Here is a 21,404-nt window from a genome sequence, read left to right on the forward strand (position 1 = left end):
CATCATCATCATCATCATCATCATCATCATCATCATCATCATCATCATCACCACTACCATCAACTTACTGCTCTTCGCTGTTCTGAGCCTTCCAGGCAACTTGCTAAATGTCCTCTTTTCTAATGCCTTCACTATGCTAGTTGTCCCCTATCCTGTGACTTAAGATCAGGAATCTTACTCAGAAGCTATCCAGTCAAACCCATTCATTTTATAGATAAGGAAACTGAGGCTTAGAAAGGTTAAATTTTTACCCAAGGTCACATAGGTAGTAAATGTCTTCTTGACTAAGTTTTAAATCCTACCTTTGGCACATACTAGCTATGTGACTCTGGGCAAACCATGCAAATTTGCTGTGAGCTCCTTGAAGGGGGGGGAGCCGTTTTTTGCTTCTTTTTGTATCCCTAGAGCTTAGCATAGTGCCTGGCACACAGTAGGTGCTCAATAAATGTTGACTAGTTGATGGGTCTTAGTCCAGAGACATCTTCCCTTCATGTGTGTTTTTGCCTTCTGCTTGTAGGCTGCAAGTCCGAGAAAGATAACCCCACACATGTGTCTGCGTGGGCAGGTCCTCACTCCTAGAACACCAACAGAGAGCTGCCTGCCCTAGATTCAATTCTGTCACATGTCTGAGCCAACAAAGATTTTCCCTTTCCCTTGAGGTGTATCCATGGTGGAGGCTGGGACTTCATCACTTATTCCTGGCACTTGCAGCATCTTTCCCACTCTTTACTGGCTCCTTCCCTTCTGCCTTCAAAAACGTACTGGTCTCCAAAATATTTTGCATGAGCTTTTTGCTGTCTTGAGCTCCAATCCTATTTCCCTCTTGACATTCACTGCTAACCTTCTCAATGAGTATTTGGTACCTACTGCCTCCATTTCCTCTTGCCTCACTCGCCTTGTCCACCAACTTGCAATCTGGCTTCTATCTCTACTACTGCAATGAAATACTCTCTCACAGATGACCGATGACATCTTTATTTAACAACAACAAGCTTTTCTTAAATGCCTACAATGTGAAAGGCACTGTGCTAGGTGATGGGGATACAAAGATAAACTTGAAAAACAATCCCTGTCCTCAAAAAGCTTACATTCTAAATGGGGAAAGATAACACGAAAATATATAAATGCACAATAGTTTGAGAAGGAAGAGAACAATGGAAGCCAGGGGGGTCAGGAAAGGCTTCGTGAAGCTTTTCATCTGAGCTGAGTCTTGAAGAACGCTAAGGATTCCAAGAGACAGAATGGGGCGGGAGCGAACTACAGGCATGGCGGGATGGTGGTGGTAGTGAAGACAGTGATGCAGCCTGTGACAAGGTATGGAGGTGGAGGATGGAATGCCACATTTAGGGAAGAGAGAGTAGGCCAGTTTAATTGGAATGTAGGGAGTAATGTGAAATAAGTTTGAAAAGTAGGCTGGAGTCAGATTGTGAAAGGCTTAAAACACCAAATTAAGGCGTCTGTATTTTACATCAGAGGCAACAGGGAGCCACTGAAGGTTCTCGAGTGGGTGGAGTAACATGGTCAGACACCTGTGCTTTAGAAAGATTATTTTGGTAGCTATATGGAAGATGGATTGTAGAAACTGGAACAGGGAAATATTTCAATAAGAGGTGATGAGGACCTGAACTAAGGTAATAGCTATGTGAGTAGAGAGAGATGGCAAAGATGCAAGAGTTACTTCGAAAGTACTATTCTCAGAAGCCAGCTAGTCTTCCTTCTAGTTAAAAAAATGTGTATAATTAATTCTCAATTAAAATGTGGTTTGCCCAATAAATATTATTAATCTCACACTGTTTTTTCATCACCACCTACGGTAGAACATTCAGGGAATATAAGTGATACTTCACTATTTAATGAATTGGTGACCTCAGTTCTCTCTGCCAGTGTAGACTGAAACCCATCTGTGCCTTCTCATCACGTACAATTCTTGTCCATGTTTTCCCATAAATACTTCATAGGGGAAAGCTTTTAAGGCATCTGGTTCTTTCAGCATTTTTGTGGGTACCAGGGCAGCAAAGAGGCCTGTCCTTCTGTTATCCTTCACCCTTGTTACATATTGAGCCCAGCTCCTTTTCTGGTCATGCACGTCCTTGATGTCCTTCACGCCACTTCTTGACATGTCACCACACAGTGCAGTTTATTTCCACATGAGAAAAACCAAGCAGACAAAAAAATGCATGTTGCCCAGATTATGACATGCTATGCTACATGCTGTTGCCAAACTCACTGGCCTTTTCTCCATCCTTCTCCTTTAGTGCTCAGTTGCTTTTGATACCAATGACTATTTCTATCCTTTCTGAAACTGTTTCTTCCTTTGACTTCCACCACATTGCACTATATTGGTTATCCTATCAGTCAGTCAGTAACATTTATTAAGCACCTACTATGCATCAGGCACTATGCTAAGCCCCAGGGATACCAATACAAAAAAGAAAGACGATCCTTGCCTTCAAGGAGTTTACAGTCTAATTCCAATTGGACTCAATACTCTTCCCTCACTGGCTCCTCTACTCACTACCCTAACTTGAGATAAGTGTTATGTTATAGTTTGTGTGTGAGTGTGTGTGTGTGTGTGTGTGTGTGTGTGTGTGTGTGTGTAGGCAATCAGTGTTAAGTGACTTGCCCAGGGTCACGTAGCTAGTAAGTGTCTGATGCTGGATTTGAACTCAGGTCCTCCTGACTCCAGGGCTGGTGCTCTATCCATTATGCCACCTACCTGCCCCAAGATAAGTGTTACATTATACAGAGGAAGGGATACGTTAGGCGTAGTAGCTTTATCTCTCATAATACCCCACAGATAATAACACCCCTTATTTCTCAGGGTTGTTGTAAGGCTCAAATGAGATATTTGTAAAAGCACTTAGCATAGTGCCTGGCACATAGCAGGCACTGTATAAATGCTTCTTCCCTTTCCCTTTCCCAGTATAGCTATAAACACAACAGAGGCACTTGGTAAATATTTGGGAATCAAACAATGGGTTGGTTTGTCAAACCTGATGCTCATGGTGACTCTGGCTCCCAGGCTGACCAGAAGTCTATGCTCAGATACACAGAGGGTTCCCGTCCCAGCCGGCTAGTCCCTGAGTTGCTCTGCTATCCCTGTGTTTTCCCTGCCATCCCCCAGCTCTAGCTTACTGCTTGTTAACCAGCTTTCATGTTGACGTTGCTATGTAAAAATTCCTCTTCCCGTAGTTACCCCATTTGAGCCTGCTCCATGGTTGTTGCCCAAGAGGCTATTGCCATCCATACTCCTCCATACCTTGCCTGTCTCCCTGGTGCTGCATGTACTGGTCCTTGCTCATAACATGCATACTGTGATGGGGATTGCCCATGCTTATCAATTCCTGTTCCTCTTGAATCCCATAATCCCATAAAGCAGTCCTACACACACCTGAAGGGGACCACAAATGCCTTAGCATAGGGTTCTAATCTCACTCTCAAGTTTCACCCAACCCAGCCCTGCTTGGAAATTGTGCCGCTGTGCCTGCAGAAGTATTTTTAGACAAGCTTACATAGGCTGTGGTGTAGACTGTGTATTAGAGAGCAAGTTTCCAGCCAGAGTCATGTTACTTACTGTGTGACACCAGCAATAAACTGAGGCCGTCCCCACCCTAGGGGAGTGTATCCTCTTGAGTAGGAGTAGTTACACACTCCTTGGATCTAGCTGTGGTTTACAGTAGCCAGGCCCATTTGATGTTTAAAGAAAACGGACAAGGGGAACAACAAAATGATTGCTAATACTAGTCACCCAACATTCTTCCCACCATTGACAAAATCTGTCCCCCAGTGACACAAAGGACACCATGATTATTCTCCCTCATAATCAGGGTGAAAACAATGAAATGCATTTCCTGTTTAGAACTGTAGTCAAGAACTGGGAGGAAACTACAGCCAAATTCTCTTACCCTCTTCCCTACCCTAGGCAATTCAGGAAGGTTAAAAAAACCACGGCTTTTTGCCACTGGTGTTTAAAGATATCTTACTTTCTATAATAGTGCATAGATGGCCTTTGGCATTGATGGATTACATTAAAATATACTTCCATTTGTCCCCTTTTTACCTTATTCAGGGGATTTCATGTATTCTATAGAAGCTGACACTTTTCTGCAGGGTTATTCTGTTCTCTAGATAACAGTATACATTGGCAAAGTGCTTTGAAATCCTTGGATGAAAAGCAGCATGTCAAGGGAAGAAATTTTTCTTCCTTTTTCCTTCTTTGTACATTTACCCTAGAATGTGCTTGGAATATATAGTCATCTAAAGGCCTGAATTGGCTCTATGATATGGTGGAAGAATTTTATTTTAAAGCATTTTATAAAAAATAATTATAGTGCTATCCCTCTGTGGGCCCCTATGCTCCCTACACATCAATCAGAAAAACCTCGATTTCCTTTTGCTTCATAACAATTCACTATTTGTGCATTTTATTTTAATTCAATTTGCCACAATAAGAAGTCAAGTTTCTTAAGGCAACTGCAATGAGTGATTTGATGAGTTAGTTTCATTGAATTGATCTCTTGTCTCTGATAGGTGTCATCATGTTTGCCATGGTAGACAGGTACCTAAGGCTCAACTTTTATGTGAGAACAACCTGGACAAAACAGAAGTCTGCTTTCTGTGGCCTTATCTACAATATTAAGCACAGAAAGTTGGGAAAAATAGAATGCCCCTATCCACCATAAGCTTGTCTTTACTAAAAAAAAAAATACCTGGGGGCATCTGAATTATATACTGGAGAGTTAAAACACCACCCAAAGTGGCCAACTAGACTCAGGGCAATTCTCAAACAGATGATTCCCTCGCATTTTATTTACAAGTATTTTTCTTTTCTTTTTTTTTTGTTGGTGGTGGGACAAACAAACACATGTCATGACTTAAAACTAGTTTGTTGCAGTTAATGCTGCAGTGTGATTTTTAACAGTTCTAACTCGGGAAATGCCCAGCTCTGTCCCTACTTTCTTTTGGCACTGGTCTAGGATGTCACTCTTCTTTTTATTGACTGACAGTCTTTGGGACCACTATACAGCTCCTCCTCATCATCCCTCTATAGTCACCTGAGTCCTCACTTGGGGCTTCTCTCTTTACCTGAATTCTGCCTGGCACCAAGTGGACCTTGAGTGGGGTATAGTGGAATGAATAAGGAACTTTGAGTCAGCAGATCTGAATTTCAGTCCTAGTTTGAGCACTAACTAGCTGTGGGATATTGAACAAAGTCAACCTCATGAGGTTGTTGGACTAGGTATTCTCTAAAGTTTCTTCTAGGTCTAACAATCCATGATTCCTCAGGTCTGCTTTGACATATTTCCCTTGAGTAGCTACTCCTGGTTTCAAGGTTTTTTTAGACTACCCTCTGACCAATTAACATTCTCCTCATTGCCCTTAAGATCCTCTAACTTGCATCCAACCATGGTTTTATCTGATCTCCACACAGTGACAGCAAAATATTTTATCAGTTTCATGAATTCATTAAACTATTTGCATGGGTCATGATAGTACTGTACATACACACACACCCACCCACACACATATATATATATATATATGAATGTATGTATATATCTTGGTGAAAGTCCTACAGCGTCAGTGACACCCAGCTTTCTGTAAAGCAAATGACAATCTAAACAAATGTAGTGTAGGAAAAGAAAGTGAAGGTATCTTAGCATGTCAGCTGGTCCCTCTTTTACTTCAAGATCAACACCTAAACCACCCCAGATAAATGGTAGCTTCCCCAAGATTCAGTCTCTAAATTGTCTCTTGGTGGCTAGTGTCAGAAGTTAATTGCATTTTGTAAAAGACTTCTTTATTTTGATCAACAATTTCCTAACGCAGTTTAAACTAATTTCTTAATTTTTGCCTCTGTGTAAAGAAGAAAAGCAATTCTTCTGTGCTTTCTGTATGTAATACCATTTTATATAATTGAAAACAGTTATTAAGTCAATGGTCAGATGAGGTGAACTTCAAAGAAGGAGAAAATGATGAGCAGCAAAAGTTCAAAAAGAGGTTCTAAAAATAGCAGCATTGAGCAAGGAAATACACTGACTTTTTTGACTAGCCCTGTGTGATGGGGCATATGAAGCAAGAAGTGGCCATTACTGGAGGGAGTGACAACAAATGTGATACCTTCAGGGAAAAGTCAACCTTCACTTATTACCAGAATATGAAGGAGCATGAAAAGAAATGATTAAGGATGGTGGGGAGTTTGTTAACAATACAGTGCAAGTTCCAGAGGGCATGACAGAAGGTAGGGAAAAGGAGCCCTAGAGAGATATGACTGAGCCAGATGGCAGTGAAAGTTTAATTAGAGGGGAGAAGGATTCTCCCTTCGGTAGCTGGAGGTTTGAAATCATAGGAGTTAGAAGAATAGGAGGTAGGAATTCATCTAAGGTGAATCAACAAAGTCATTTTTCAATCCAAGATCCTTGACCACACCAAGGCATAGATATAACACCCTGCCTGAAAGTCAGTCACCTGCACCTCCTTTTCTCTTTACATTCTATTTTACTTGTTGCTCATAATATTTTCTCCTTGAGCTGGGAGTTTTGGGATATTCCTGTAGGTTTTCTTCATAGGATCTCTTTTAGGTGCTGATTGGTAAATTTTTTTCTATTTCTACTTCCCCCTCTTGTTTTAACACTTCAGGACAATTTTCTTCAATTATTTCTTGTATTGTTGTATCAAGATTCTTTTTTTGATCATAGCTTTCAGGTAGTCCGATTATTCTTATGTTTTCTCTTCTTGATCTGTTTGCCAGATCAATTGTTTTCCTTATGAGATATTTCACATTCTCTTCTATTTTTTCATTCTTTATATCTTGTTTTATTATTTCTTGGTCTCATAACTTCACCGACCTTTTCTAATTTTCCTTGACCTTGTCCTTGACCATTTCTAATTTTCTTTTTTTGAATAATTAATTAATTTATTTTTAGTTTCAACATTCACTTCCATAAGATTCTGAGTTTTAAATTTTCTCCCCCTCCCTCTCCTCCCCCCCAAGATGTCATGTAATCTAATATAGGCTCTACTTATACATTCATATTAAGCATATTTTCCCATTAGTCAAGATGTAAAGAACAATTAGAACTAATGGGAGGAACCACAAGAATGAAGCAATAAAACAAAACAACAAAGGAAAAGGAGAGCAAATAGTATGCTTCTATCTGCATTCAGACTCCATAGTTCTTTCTCTGGATATGGATAACATCTTCCATTGTGAGTCTTTTTTTTTTGGGAGATAAAAGCTTTTCTTCTTTTTTTAGAAATTTATTTTGAATTATAAACAATCATTTCCATAAGTTTTTGAGTTTTAAATTTTTCTCCTCCTCCCTCCCCAAGACGGTGCACAATCTGATATGGGCTATACACATACATTCCTATTAAACATATTTTCATATTAGTGATGTTGTAAGTAAGAATTAGAACCAATAGGAGGAACCACCAGAAAGAGGAAACAAAACACCACAGAAAAAAAAAATAGCAAATAGTATGTTTTGATCTGTATCCAAACTCCATAGTTCTTTCTTCTTTGTGGATAGTATTTTCCATCACAAGGCCTTTGGAGGTGTCTTAGATCCTTGTATTGCTGAGAAGGGTTAAGTTTATCAATATTAGTCATCACACAATGTGGCTATTATTGTGTACAATGTTCTCCTGGTTCTGCTCACTTCACTCAGCATCAGACCATACAAATCTTTCCAGGTTTCTCTGAAGTCAGCCTGTTCATCATTTCTTATAGTACAATAGTATTCCATTACATTCATATACCACAACTTGTTCAGCCATTCCCCAATTGATGGCCATCTTCTCAATTTCCAATTCTTTGCCACCACAAAAAGAGCTGCTATAAATATTTTTGTACATGTGGGTCCTTTTCCCATTTATATGATCTCTCTGGGATATAGCTCAAGAAGTATTGCTGGGTCAAAGGGTATGAACATTTTTATAGCCCTTTGGGCATAGTTCCAAATTGCTCTCCAAAATGGTTGGATCATTTCGCAACTCCACTAACAATGCATTAGTATTCCAATTTTCCCACATCTTCTCCAACATTTATCATTTTCCTGTTTTGTCATGTTGGTCAATCCGATAGGTGTGATGTGGTACCTCAGAGTTGTTTTGCTTTGCATTTCTCTAATCAATCATTGGGAGTCTTTTGGAGTTGTCTTAGATCCTTGTATTGCTGAGAAGAGCCAAGTCTATCAAGACCAATTCTAATTTTTAAGAAGTCATATTCTTCCTTAAGATTCTGGATTTCCTTTTCTAGTCATTTGACTTTCTTTTCATAATCTTCTTGTTTTTCTTGGATTGTTCTTATTTTTAAAAAAAATTTCCTCTATTTCTCTCATTTGATTTTTAAAGTCTTTTAAGTTCTTCTATGAATTCTTCTTGTGCAGATGACCATTTGACGTTTCTCTTTGGAGTAGGACAGGCTTTTTTTGCATCAGTATCCTCCAGTGAAGATGAACTCCAGTCTTCTCCATTCCCATTTCTATAATTGGGTTCCATCTCCTTTGCCTACTCATTTGTTTTAAAATTTGTAGCAGCTTATTATTATAATCACCTCTAGCCCTAGGGTATGGAGGATGGTATCTCTGGCCTCAGGTTCCTCTTCAGTTCTCCCCTCTGGCCTGGAACTGCAACCAAGAACTCCACCCTCTAGCCAACTGCTTCCCCTCCCCACTGCTTCTGCATCACTGGATGTGTGATGGTTCCTTCTTGCCCAAGGCCGCATCTCGGCAGCCCAGCTGGGCCTGGTAACCCTTTCCAGCAGAAGTTCCCTCAATCTTTCCTGGTTCAGACTCCTGACTCCCCACACTGTCCAAGAGGTGAAAATTCCTGTGGCTGGGGCAGAGGCTACCTCCCAGCTCAGCTAGCCCCAGGGTTCGCCACTTGCTATTTCAGTAGAACTAGCCTGGAGGTGTTTTACACTTCACAGGGACCAAACCTTGGTCCTGGGACTTTTCTTTGGATCTTCTCTGGTTGTCTCAGGAGGACCACTGTTCTGCCCCAACTCTTGTTTATTTTTACCACTCTATGTTTGCCCTGAGGCATTATTTTGTCTTGTTTATGGGGGAAATCTGGAGAGCTTGGAATTTTCTGACCTACTCTGCCATCTTTCCAGAATCCTCTCCTATATTCTCTTTTAAGTGGAGAGATGAATATGGGTTTATATCTGGGTTTGTATGCCTTGCCAAAAGTATTCAGATGGCTTCTGGTCATCATCACTATGACAGGATATTGAACAAGAGCAAACTTACAAAGGATATGTTAAAGAAAAGTTAATTTTAAAAGAGGTTCAAGCTAACTAAGGAAAAATACACAAACATGTGTCCATTTGACATATCAGTAAACCTTACTGATGAAGGCCCCATCCTGGGAAGGTATTTTTTCAAATCCCAATGTTCCAGAGAAAAATTTTTCAAAAAATTGTTTGTTTTAATGTTTTGGGTTGGATTTTTTTCCCTTTTTGGAATTTAGAATCAAAGTCAGAGACAACTTACCCCTTAGGAAGTCTTGCCTGGTTTTGTAACTTTCCTCTTAATTACTAGCTGCTCTCACTCACCCAAAAGAGGGCCACCAGGATGGTGCAAGCCTTGAGATCATACCAGATGAGTGACCATACCAGATGAGTGTTGATCAAAGGAACTAGGGATGTTTAGACTTGTGAAGAGAATGCTCAGGAAGAGGGCTATGATAACAACCTCTAAATATTGGCAGGGCTGTCATGTGAAAGAGGGATTAGATTTATTTTATTTGTCCCCAAAGGACAGAATTAGGAGCAATGACTCAAAATTGCAAAGAGGCAGACTTTGGCATAATGTAAAGAAAAGCTTCTTAATGTTGACTTATCCCAAAGAAGAAAAGGCTACATTGACAGGGAGTGAGCTACAGCCCATAGGAGAGCTTTAAACAAAAGCTATATGACCATTTGGGGATATTCTATGAAGGGATTCTTGCTCAGGTATGGCCTAGATTACATGAACTCCGAGGATGTTTCTAATTCTAAGACTTGACCATACTGCCACCTAACAGCCTTGCCTAATTGTCGCCAAAGAGGTCACTGCCACTAGTAGAAACACTGATGCTAGAACCTGTGTCAGTGAAACCAAATGGGGGTAGCTTGTTCTACCCCAACACCCCAAACCAGTACTCATGAAGCCTATTCCTCTCCCTTTCCCTTGCCATACTGCCTTCTCTGGCACTCTTAACTTAGATGACTACTAGAAGGCATGTGTATGAATATGCACAAAACACAGTTTATGTCATATAAGGCAGACTTATCTGTGTGACTGCTTTCTACGGCCACACAGACCAGTTTTATTCATAACTCAAACAATACCCTTCATGGAGCCTGGGAATGAATCTAAAAAGGCAACAAATCCAGATAGTAATTTCAAGGAAAAAAAAATCAACTGAACTAAAATGGTGTTAGCAATTTGAATCCTAAATATGTTTGGTTGATTTGGTATAATCTTGACATGGTTGAGAAATGTAAATTTAATTTCCTTTGACAATGCCAGTGTCACTAACACTGGAAACCTCCACAGGCCTGCTCCCACTGTAAACTCCTTGGCATTCTCCCTGCTCTCTGCAGGACTTAGAGACAGGATGTGTTGCCATCCCAGACCGGAGCTGAGTCACCATCCCACGCACAGCAATCTTACCTCCCTAAAACTGTCTCCATGAATAAAGACATACATTAGAGCAATTCTGCCAATGGGTCAGTACCTCCTCCCATATGGTCATGGAGCCCTTCCTCTCAGTTCCTTAGAGGATTAAATGATTCTGCATCTACTAAAGGGAAAAGATGACTTTTTTTGGGACAGCAAACATCACTTGACTTAATTTTTCCTTAGGAAAAATATACCCAGAAATGGCATAAATACCTTTGGAAACCAAACTTTTTGAGTGATTCCCTGGAATTCTGCATACATATGTCCCCTTTTATGTACACTTAATCATAAATATATTATCTTAATATACAAAGCATCTTTAAGAGATAGGCTGTAGGTTAAACAGTTTTACTTTATCCCCCCTAGAAGTGGAGATGAGATGACACTAATCCACGTTCTTTGGTTTGCCTGACCCCTTTGTGCCTAACAGCACAAATCTATCACGTGGTTGGTCAACACTGGAATGACTGGGAACAGAATGAAACACATGGTCTCAGCTTCATTAGCACGACACTATCAACTGAAATCACTGGTTACTCTCTGCTTGTGTAGCATACCATTAAACTCAACACTAATACAACTCTTAAGTTATCACATTAGCAAAACTAATTGCATCATTTGTCTACATTCTGGAGAATCTGCCCTTTCGTGTCCTAGCAACGTAGAGCATAATCCTGAATTCTGGAGAACGTGTCATTAAGCCACTGTATTCAGAACTCCCTCCTCCCCAACATAAGTGGCTTTATATAAATAATACGTTTCATTAAATAACACACTTAATTGGCAAATCAGAAGCAGCTTTTTCTGGCTTACAGATTACAGGGCTTCTCAAAAAACCAAATCTGTTTTCTTTTTTTTTATTTTAATATATCCCCCTGTTACATTTTAAAACAACTTTTTAACATTTGTTTAAAAGTTTTGAGTTTCAAATTCTATCCCTCCATTCTTCCCTTCCCTCCTTCCTTCCTGAGATTGTAAGCATTCAGATATAGGTTATACATGTGCAATCATGTAAGACACTTCCATATTAGTCATTTTGTACAAGAAGACTCAAATAAAAGAAAAAAGAATGAAAGGAAGAAAGTGGAAAAAATTGCATGCTTCAGTCTGTATTCAAACAATATCAATTCTTTCTCTGGAGGCGTATAGTATGCATCATCATTACTCCTGAAAGAACCAAATCTTGATCTATTTTATTAATAACACCTCACCTTGATATTGGGTATTATACTTTGCAATTCCACACACATCATCTTAGTTTTATCCCCAACAACTCTTTGGGTAGGATGACCAGATATTATTCTCATCTCTTTGCTACTGCCTTGATGGAGGCCATTTCCTCTCCTATAAGCTAGGATAGTTCTGGACCAGTTCGGGCCATCATTGAAGTACCTGGTACACATGAAATCCCTATACACATAAGGCTCAGAGAGGTTAAGAGGTTTATTTTTGCACTACACCAATGCCAGCCTGCTGCATCAAACCAGCCCTTCAAAGGACTCCTTTCCTCCTGAAGGAGCCACCATAGCTTAATGCCTAGGACCTGGTGCAACAAAAGTTCAGCTTGCCTTTTCTTGACATCCATCCCACACACCCACACGCTTGCACCCCTACAATAGCTTTTGCTGGTCTGAATCTCTCCTAGGTTCTCAGGAATGGAATGCTTTCTCACATAGCATTTGTCTGACTACCTTGGGGCCTGGAGACTGTTGAGTGGAATGTCAGACTTGAAGGAGTTTAGTTGCCATGATGTGGCTCATTCATATCTAGGGGCTTTGATGCCTGAGAGTCAGGAAGAAGAATGTGGATTCCATGCTTCCCAGAACAAAATTAATTCAATGTGTTCTTGGGGCTTCCTAGCAATGTTAGAGTAAGACAACCGTATTGCTTTGTAGGGCTTTTGTTCCACTGGAAAATCTAAAGGATAGAATCGCCTTGATCATGTCTAGTTCTCCTTTTTCTTGTGGGATAGCAGGAACATAGGGAGCAAAAAAACTGTTAAATTCATAGAGTACCACTAACACCAGTCTGGAGCATACGGATAACATGGGTAGCAAGTGATGGGGAGAAAGGTTTCCTTTTTGCAAGCCTGTCCATGAATGTGTCCCTGTTGTATTGATTCACTCTGTGTGAAAGATAGCATTTTCTTTTTTGAAAAAAAAAAAAAGATATGATGCCATACTTTTAGCAGGGTTGCTTTTAGACTCACTCTTTTCATAGTTTTCTAATGACATTTAGCGGTGAAGAGTTCTGAGTCAGCAATTTGTGTTACCAGCCAGTTAGGAATGTTTTTTTCTGAGTCTGATTCTACCCCAGAGCAATGCCCACCTTTATGTGCCAAAGCTCCTGAAAACCTGCCATGGGCAGCAGGATGGAGCAGTTCTGGGACACTGTAAAAATGCTTGCAAAGCACTTGAAAATATTTAATAAAAACAATTTTTGGATTGTAAGGTTAAAATTATGAGCAATGAAGCTCCTGTTGCAAAATATTGGAAAAACAAGAAAACTCATCTCATGCAAATGCTTTAATGCAGACAATTAAAAAATCAGCTTTTTACCCCATACAACTTAGGTAGAGTGAGGGTACTGGGGCATAGCAAATAAGATTACCAAAGCATCTACTGTCTGAAAACTGAGAGGAGTATGTAATATTCATGGTGCTGGAAGAGTCTTTGTAAAGCTCCCTACCTCAGCAAGAGCATTCAAAAAAACTAAGGCCATGTTCATTTTGGGGTATATTATGGCTTGATTTTTACTATGGAAAAGGTCTATGAAAAATTGCTTAACAGAACATAAGAACTTTCTTACCAATTTTACTTCTTACTTCATTTATACTTTCTCCTAAGGCCTTTGCTTCAGAAAATCTAGAAAAAAAACGAAGTAAACATTTTATTATTTTTTGGTCATTCTTAGTTAAGAGGTTTGAAACAACACACATAATTTGTATTAATTAATTGCATTGAACAGTACACATTTTTACTCTTTTATATAGCTCTACAATGTAACAAGTATATTTTGTGATCCTAAAATACTGTAACCTTGTGATATGATTACACTTAAAAGGGAATCCTAGGCCAGTGTTAGTAAATACAGTTTCGTCCACAGGATTTTTAGTGAATTTAGGGTTGGAGAATCCATTTTCAAGAACCTGTATAAAAACAAATCTTTTCTAGGTGAGCCTTTTTAGTCTGGTAGACTCTCAGTAGAACTCCAATCTGCAATGCCCAATACTTGGTTTTCTTCAATTTTTGTGACAAAGTGACTGAACGCATTCAGCATGTGGTCTTCAGCTTAGTCTTCCAAAATATACACGTTGGTTTTTTTATTGTGTCATTTTGTAAGTTCCTTGGGCTCTATACAGCATAAGTGTGAAGTCCCTGGGATGTTATCAGTCAATCATATGATCACAAGATTACATCTCTTAGGGCTAGGGACAATCAATATTCATGGGGCACCTTATCCCAATCAATCAATCAAAAAGGATAATCAATTAATCAGCAAATAGCTATAATGTGCCAGTCAGTATTCTAGGCCCTGGGGATACAATCATAAAAATGAAACCTTTCCTGCTCTCCAGAGTCTTACATTCTAATGGGCCATGTGACCAGCTACATGTTACATACTATGATGTATTCAGAAAAAAAGCATAGCATCCTTCCTTATCTTCAAGTTGGGAAGACTTACATACATATAAACTCCTTCAAGTCTGACATTCCACTCAAGTCTCCAGGCCCCAAGGTAGTCAGACAAATGCTATGTGAAAAAGCATTCCATTCCTGAGAACCTAGGAGAGATCCTGACCAGCAAAAGCTATTGTAGGGGTTCAAGTGTGTGAGTGTGTGGGATGGAAGTCAAGGAAAGGCAAGCTGAACTTCTGTTGGACTAGGTCCTGGGTGTTAAACTACGGTGGCTCCTTCATATACATTCCCATATATATGGGAAGACTTATATACATGAACCCCACAAGAGTAAATAAGTATGTGGCAGAGACTTTAAATGCTATGGGAGTTCTGATAGGGTAAGATAAATTAAGGAAGTCTTCATGGGGGAGGTGGGACTTGATTTGAGCAGTGAAAGATGGATAGAAGAGAAGACAGAGGAGAACATTCCAGAAAGGAGGACTGTGAATGAAAGGACACAACATGCATGTAAGTCCTGGAGACTGTATTCCTCAATGACAGAAATACTATGGGAAACATATTGTGCTTATGTGTCAAGTTGAGTCCAACTAGGTCTTTTCTTGAGGAACACACACTTTTGCTGAAGTTTGGAGCATGTCATCTGGAAGGCCCATACCATCATTAATATGTTGCTCCAATAATGAAACCAGTGGCCCTTCCGAGGGCAATGGACTTGATGCTCTCCGGGAAGAGGGAAGCGCAAAAGGTTAAGTAACTACTGGTTCTACAGTGAGAGCTGAGCAGCCTCCCCGGCCATCACATGGGAGATGCCTCTAAAGTATTATAGCAAGCCTGAAGACAGACCAGACAATGTCCACCATGACACTGCCCAGGGGACATCCTTATCTCAACTCTCATTCTGAAGTGGCCAGGATGGGAGCCTCATGGCTCCTGAGTGTGGAGCGTGCCCAACAGGGCATGAGAGGAATATGCTTAGTAGTTAACTCACTTCAAAGGGTTCTCTAGTGCCAGGTCTGGTGGAAGTTGCTAGAGGAAGCCACAAAGTCTATTTTGGGTTCTCTTCTGCAGTGCTAGCACAAAGCTAAAAAAGAGCGTGCCCACTGGAGAGGTGTGGTCTGAGACCATTTTCCCTTGTTCTTGGAGGCTGTTGTCTCTCCAGACCACTCCACCCACATGCTTCCGAACCCTGGTGGCCAGAGCAGAATCTAGGGCAAAGAGAATCCCAAAACAAGAAAGGTCTCCTTTCTCCCAAGGGTGGGAGAGAAAGGGAAGGAGAGAAAAGGGCATAATGAAGAGTAGGAGAAAGAGGAGTGTGAAAACGTGAATTGAAGGCCTCCCCTGATTGCCCCACTGCCGTCTTTCCCTCATTCTTTTACTTTTGGCTCTCAGGAAAGAGATTTTCAAAGAGGAAGGAAGGCCAAGAGAACCAAACATGTCTTAGGTGACTGGTCAGAATCTTCTGGTTGCAGACCCAGTTCTGTTATTTACTTGCTAAATGACCTCCCCTTCTCTACCCTCAGTTTCTTTTCTTACGAAATAAGATGTGTCAACTAAATGAACTAAGGTTCTGTGTTTCTCAAACAACATTAAAGGGCATTCTCTATGGCAGAAGGTAAAGCACCGAGTAACATGACTCCTGATACTCTTCAAGGCAGCCCATGAGTCAAGCTGTTGTTCAGTTATTTTTCTGGCATGTCTGACTCTTTGTGACCCCATTGAAGTGGTTTGCCATTTCCTTCTCCAGTTAATTTTACAGATGAGGAAACTGAGGCAAACAGGGTTAAGTGACTTGTCCAGGGTCACACAGCTAGTAAGTGTCTGAAGCTGGATTTGAACTCACAAAGATAAGTCTTCCTGATTCCAGGCCCAGCACTCTATTCACTACACTACACCGCCTAGATGCCCTGGAAAATCCTCCAAGTCACTACTGATTTTTTTGTTGATGAGTCGTTTCAGTTGTGTTCGACTCTTCATTGCCCCATTTTGGGGTTTTCTTGGCAAAGACACTATAGTGGTTTGCCATTTCCTTCTCTAGCTCATTTTACAGATAAGGAAACTGAGGCAAATAGGGGTAAGTGACTTGCTCGTGGTCACACAGCTAGTAAGTATCTGAGGTCAGATTTGAATTTATGAAGATGAATCTTCCTGATTCCAAACCTGGTGCTCTATCCACTGTCCCACCTAGCTACTCTATTAGTTCAGTATAGCTCTGTTTTCCTATTTCCCATGGGAGATTGTCTATCAATCTCTATTATCCATAGCTTTCCTTTAAAGTATATATTACTTTTAAAAGAGTAGTCCAACATTGTCCTACTTGTCTATGTGCCCTTCTGAACTTCTTTCTGCTCTTTTCTGTGTATTTTTAAAATGTTTCATTGTTTACTTTTAACAATTTTTGTTGTTTTGGTATCATTATCACTGATCACTATTTCCTCCACACCTCTAAAATAAAAGACTTCACTTGCAACAATAAAGTTAAACCAAATAAATCTATATATTGGCCACCTCTGAAAATGCAGGTCTCATTCTACAACCTCTATGGTCTTCTACCTCACTGCAAAGAGCTGGGAAGCATGATTCTTCATCAGTCTTTGGTATTTCACTGGTCATTGGATTAATCATAGTCTTTCTCACTTGTTTTCCTTTACATTATTATAGTCATCGAATAAATTGTTCTGTTATTGCCCACTTCACATTGAATCAGTTCATACAAGTTTTCTCAGGTTTCTCTGAAACCATATTTTTCAGCATTTCTCACAATACAACAGTATCCCAGTACATACGCCATAATTTGTTCAGCTTTTCCCCAGTTGATGGGTGCCCCCTAAGTTTCCAGTTTTTTTCCATAACAAAAAGTGCTGTTATAAACATTTTATACATGTGGGTCCTTTCCCTCTGTTTTTGTTCTTTTTGCTATTTGCCCAATGGTGGTATCACTGAATCAAAAGGTACATACAGTTTAGGTTCTTTATGGGCATAGTTCCAAATTGTTTCTCAGAAAGACTGGATCAATTCATAGCTCAGTGAACAGTGCTTGTCCTCCCATAGGCCCTCTCCAACAGTTGCCATATTTCTTTTCAGTCATTTTTGACAGCTTTCTCTTGTTATTATTTATAATAATGCTTGTGGCTGTTGTATAATAATGCATATGCTGTTGATAGCTTACTTTTCTTCTTCTGAGGACTGCCTGTTCATATCCTTTGGCCATTTACTTATTTGGTAATGGCTATTATTTTCATATTTGTATCAATTCCCTAGATAGCTTGGTAATTAGTCCTTTACCAGAGAAATTTTCTGAAATGGGTATTTTCCTCCAGTTCATTTTCTCCTTTCTAGTTATAATTTCATTGTATTTATATGGGTAAAAACTCTGCAATTTTATGGAATCAAAATTGTTCATTTTATCTTCGGTGGTCCTTTTTTCCCTTGTTTGGTCAAGAACACTTCTATTGTTAGATTCTTCCTTTATCCTCCAATTTGTTTATGATATAACCTTTTATATTTAGGTATCAATTTGGATCTCATTGTGGTATATGATGGGCAATATTAATCTCAATCTAATTTCTCCCAGACTGCTTCCCAGCTTTCCCAGAAATTTTTGTCAAATAGTGAGTCCTTAACTCAGTAGTTAAAGTCCTTCAGTTTATTAAACCCTATGCCAATGTTTAATTGCTTCTGTTCTTAATTGCTTGTTCTATGATCAACTTTTCTGTTTTCTTAACCAGTACCAAATAGTTTTGATGCTTATTATTTTTAGTATTGTTTTAGATCTTATATATAGTTCTCCTGCTTTCCTTCTTTTAAAAATTATTTTCCTTGTGATTCTTGACCTTTTGTTCTTCCAGACAAATTTTATTATTTTTTCTAGTTTTACAAAGTAACTTTTTATTAGTATGATTGGTATGGTACTAAAGCTGTCAATTACTTGAGGTAATATTGTAATTTTTATTACATTAGCAGGGTTCAATTACAAACTCTTCCATTCAACTATAATACTTTAATTATTTACCAGTGTTCTGTAGTTCCACTCATATTATTCCTGTGTGTGTGTGTTGGTAAGTGGAGTCAAAGATAATTTTATATATTCTGTAGTTATTTTGAAAGGAATTTCTTTTTCTATCTGTTCTTATTGGGATTTGTTGATAATATACAGACACTAATGCTTTTTTTTGGGAGGGTTACTTTAGATCCTAATACTTTACTGAAGTTATTAATTATTTGTATTAATTTTTAGTTGAATCATTAGGGTTCTCTAAGTAAACTATCATATCATCTGTAAAATGTAGCTATTTTGTTTCCTTTTTTGCTTATGTTTATTTCATTAATTTATTTTCTTGTCTTATTTTTATATAGGTAGCACTTCTAGAACTATACCAAACAACAGTGGTGGCAGTGGATACCCTGCTTTATCTTTGATTTTATTAGAAAGGCCCATAATGTCTCTCCATTACAGATAATGCTAGTTATTGGTTTTTAATAGATAATATTTATCACAGAGGTAGCATAGCATAGCACAGTGGCATAGAAAGCTGCCTTACAGATCTGGATTTTAGTACTGACTCTACCACATACTGGATCTGTGACTGTAGGAAAGTCACTTAATTTCTCAGTGTTCCAGGTGACTCTTTAAGACAATAAATTGCAGAGAAGGTGTCAACTTGAATTGGTAGAGGAAATTTTCCCACCTGGGAGATTACAATACCAGTGAGTTTAAAGATCAAGTCCTTAGCCTTATCTGCTATTCACCATGCTGAAGAATAGTCTATTTGTTTCTATGCTTTTGACAAAAAAGGACATCAAAAGCTTTTTTCTACATCTACTGACAGAATCATGATTTTTAATGTTTTTGCTATTAATATAGCATATTATATTTATGGTTTTGCTGTTATTGATTAATCCTCTCTCTGCCCCTGCAGTCATTCCTATAATAAATATGATCTGATCATGTAATATTTAAAAACAAGTTGCTATATTTTAATATTTTTCCATCAATAGTCTTTAGGAGAGTTTGGTCTATAGTTTTCTTTCTCCGCTTTATCTCTCCCTAGTTTAAGTATTGGAACCACACTTATCTCATAGAATGATTTTACATTCCTTCTTTTCTGATTTTTCCACATAATTTTTATAAAATTGGAATTGCTTGTTCTTTACATGTTTGATAGAAGTCACTTAGAAACCCATCTGGTCCAGGGTTCTTTCTTTGGGGGTTCCTTTATGGTTCATTCAATTTTTTTTTTCCTGAGAGTACATTATTTAATTTTCTCTTTCTTGTTTTCTTAATCTAAGTATTTCAGATTTTTTAAGCATTCACCCACTTCATTCAAATTATCAATTTTGTTGTTGTAGAATTGGACAAAATACTTTTAAAGAATTTCTTTTATTTTCTCTTCATGTGTTGTGAATTCTGTATTTTATTTTTTATACTGGCAGATTAGTTTTCCTCCTCTTTAAAGAAATCAGATTTTACTTTACTAGTTTTTTTTTTTTAAACCAGCCTCTAGTTTCATTTTCCTTTACCAGTTTTGCAGATTCTACTTTACTAGTTTTTTTCAACCAGCCCTTAGTTTTATGAATTCTTTTTTTAATTCAATTTAGTTAATTTCTTTTTTGATTTTCAGTATTTTTGAGTTTAATTGGAGTTTTTTGATTTCTTGCTTTTGTAGTTTTTTTTTTTAGTTGCATGCCCAATTCACTGATCTGTTCTTTCTTTCCTTTGTTGATAAAAGTGTTTGGAGGTATAATTTTTCCTCTAAGGACTACTTCAGCTTTATTCCAAAAGTTCTGGTATATTTTCTCATTGCAGTCATTTTTTTTTGGACTAAATTGTCTATTTTTTTCCTATGACTTGTTCTTTGATCCACATATTTTTTAGGGTTAAATTAGTCTCCATTTAAGTTTGAATTCTTCCTTCAAATAATGTTTAATATTCCTGCATCTGTTTGATTTTGTGCCCTAGCACATGGGCAATTTTTGTAAAAGTTCCACATCTCACTTGGAAATACATATATTTTTTCTATTCCCATTCATAGAATAACAGATCTAGAACTGAAAGGGACCTCCAAAGCTAGCTAATACAATTCCTTCATTTTACAGGTCAGAAAATAGACCCAGGGAGGTTAAGCAATTTGCCCAGTGTCACAGAGATAGCACACATCAGACGTGGGATTTAAACTGAGGGTATCTAAACACAAAGCCACTGCTTTTTCAGTAATCTCCAGAGAACTATCCTATCTACTTTTTCTAAAATTCTACTCAGGTCTTTAATTTCTTATTTATCTTTTCATTGGATTTGCTTAGATCTGAATGGGGTACATATCAGTTTGCAACTATTATGATTTTGCTACCTATTTTCTCCATAATTTGAATTTTCCCTTAAGTATTTGCATACTATGACATTCAGTGCATATTTATATTAAATACTGATATTATTTCATTACTTATGATACATTGACGAGCACAATGGAGTTTCTCTGCTTAACACTTTTAACCCTGTTTTTACTGTAGCCTTATTTGAGATCATGATTGCCACTCTTTTTTATTCATTTGAGGCATAATAAATTCTGTTCTAGCTATTCATTTGAACTGTGCATGAATATTTTTGCTTCAAATGTTTTTCCTATAAATAATATATTGTTGGATTTTGCTTTCTAATCTATCCTGCTAGCCTCTTTTGTTTTATGGGTGAGTTCATCCTATTCACTCTCATGGTTATGATTGTTAATTGAGAATTTCCTTCCACAATATCTTATATTTGTCTTTTCTTTTTCCTGTCCTCCTCTTTGAATATTAGAAGGGAGTGGAGAAAGAGAAGGAATCTGATCAACACTAGTAGTCTATGATTGGTTGGTTCCTGTTCTTCCTCTTCCCCTCCCTGATCCCAGATGGCAATTTCTAGTTTTTGCATTTTCTTACTTTTTAATCTCTGCTTTAGGATTCACCTTCTGAAGCTAAAGTTTGTTTTGCTTGTGACTATTATCTCTTTGACTTGGACACTCTCCCCTTCATCAGTCCTGCTCATTTGTTGTGTTTCATGCATTTTTACACAAAAAAATATTGTGTGTGGCTAGATAAAAGTGCATTTCATAAGATTCCT

The 21,404-nt window shown here is 38.4% G+C and overlaps 1 protein-coding gene across 2 annotated transcripts in view; it reads right to left on the reverse strand.

Annotated features, from left to right (window-relative positions):
- The window catches only part of LOC114053477 (kinesin-like protein KIF6), a 451,087-nt gene that overhangs the window by 99,053 nt on the left and 330,630 nt on the right, over window positions 1-21,404 (reverse strand). For both annotated transcript variants that reach the window (XM_027876576.1, XM_027876575.1), the window contains one exon: window positions 13,479-13,534. In XM_027876576.1, the coding sequence (XP_027732377.1) occupies window positions 13,479-13,534 (56 nt within the window). The remainder of the gene's footprint in view (window positions 1-13,478; window positions 13,535-21,404) is intronic.

This window comes from Vombatus ursinus, unplaced genomic scaffold, assembly GCF_900497805.2.
Source record: "Vombatus ursinus unplaced genomic scaffold, bare-nosed wombat genome assembly UNPS02014811.1, whole genome shotgun sequence".
Taxonomy (NCBI): Eukaryota; Metazoa; Chordata; class Mammalia; order Diprotodontia; family Vombatidae; genus Vombatus; species Vombatus ursinus.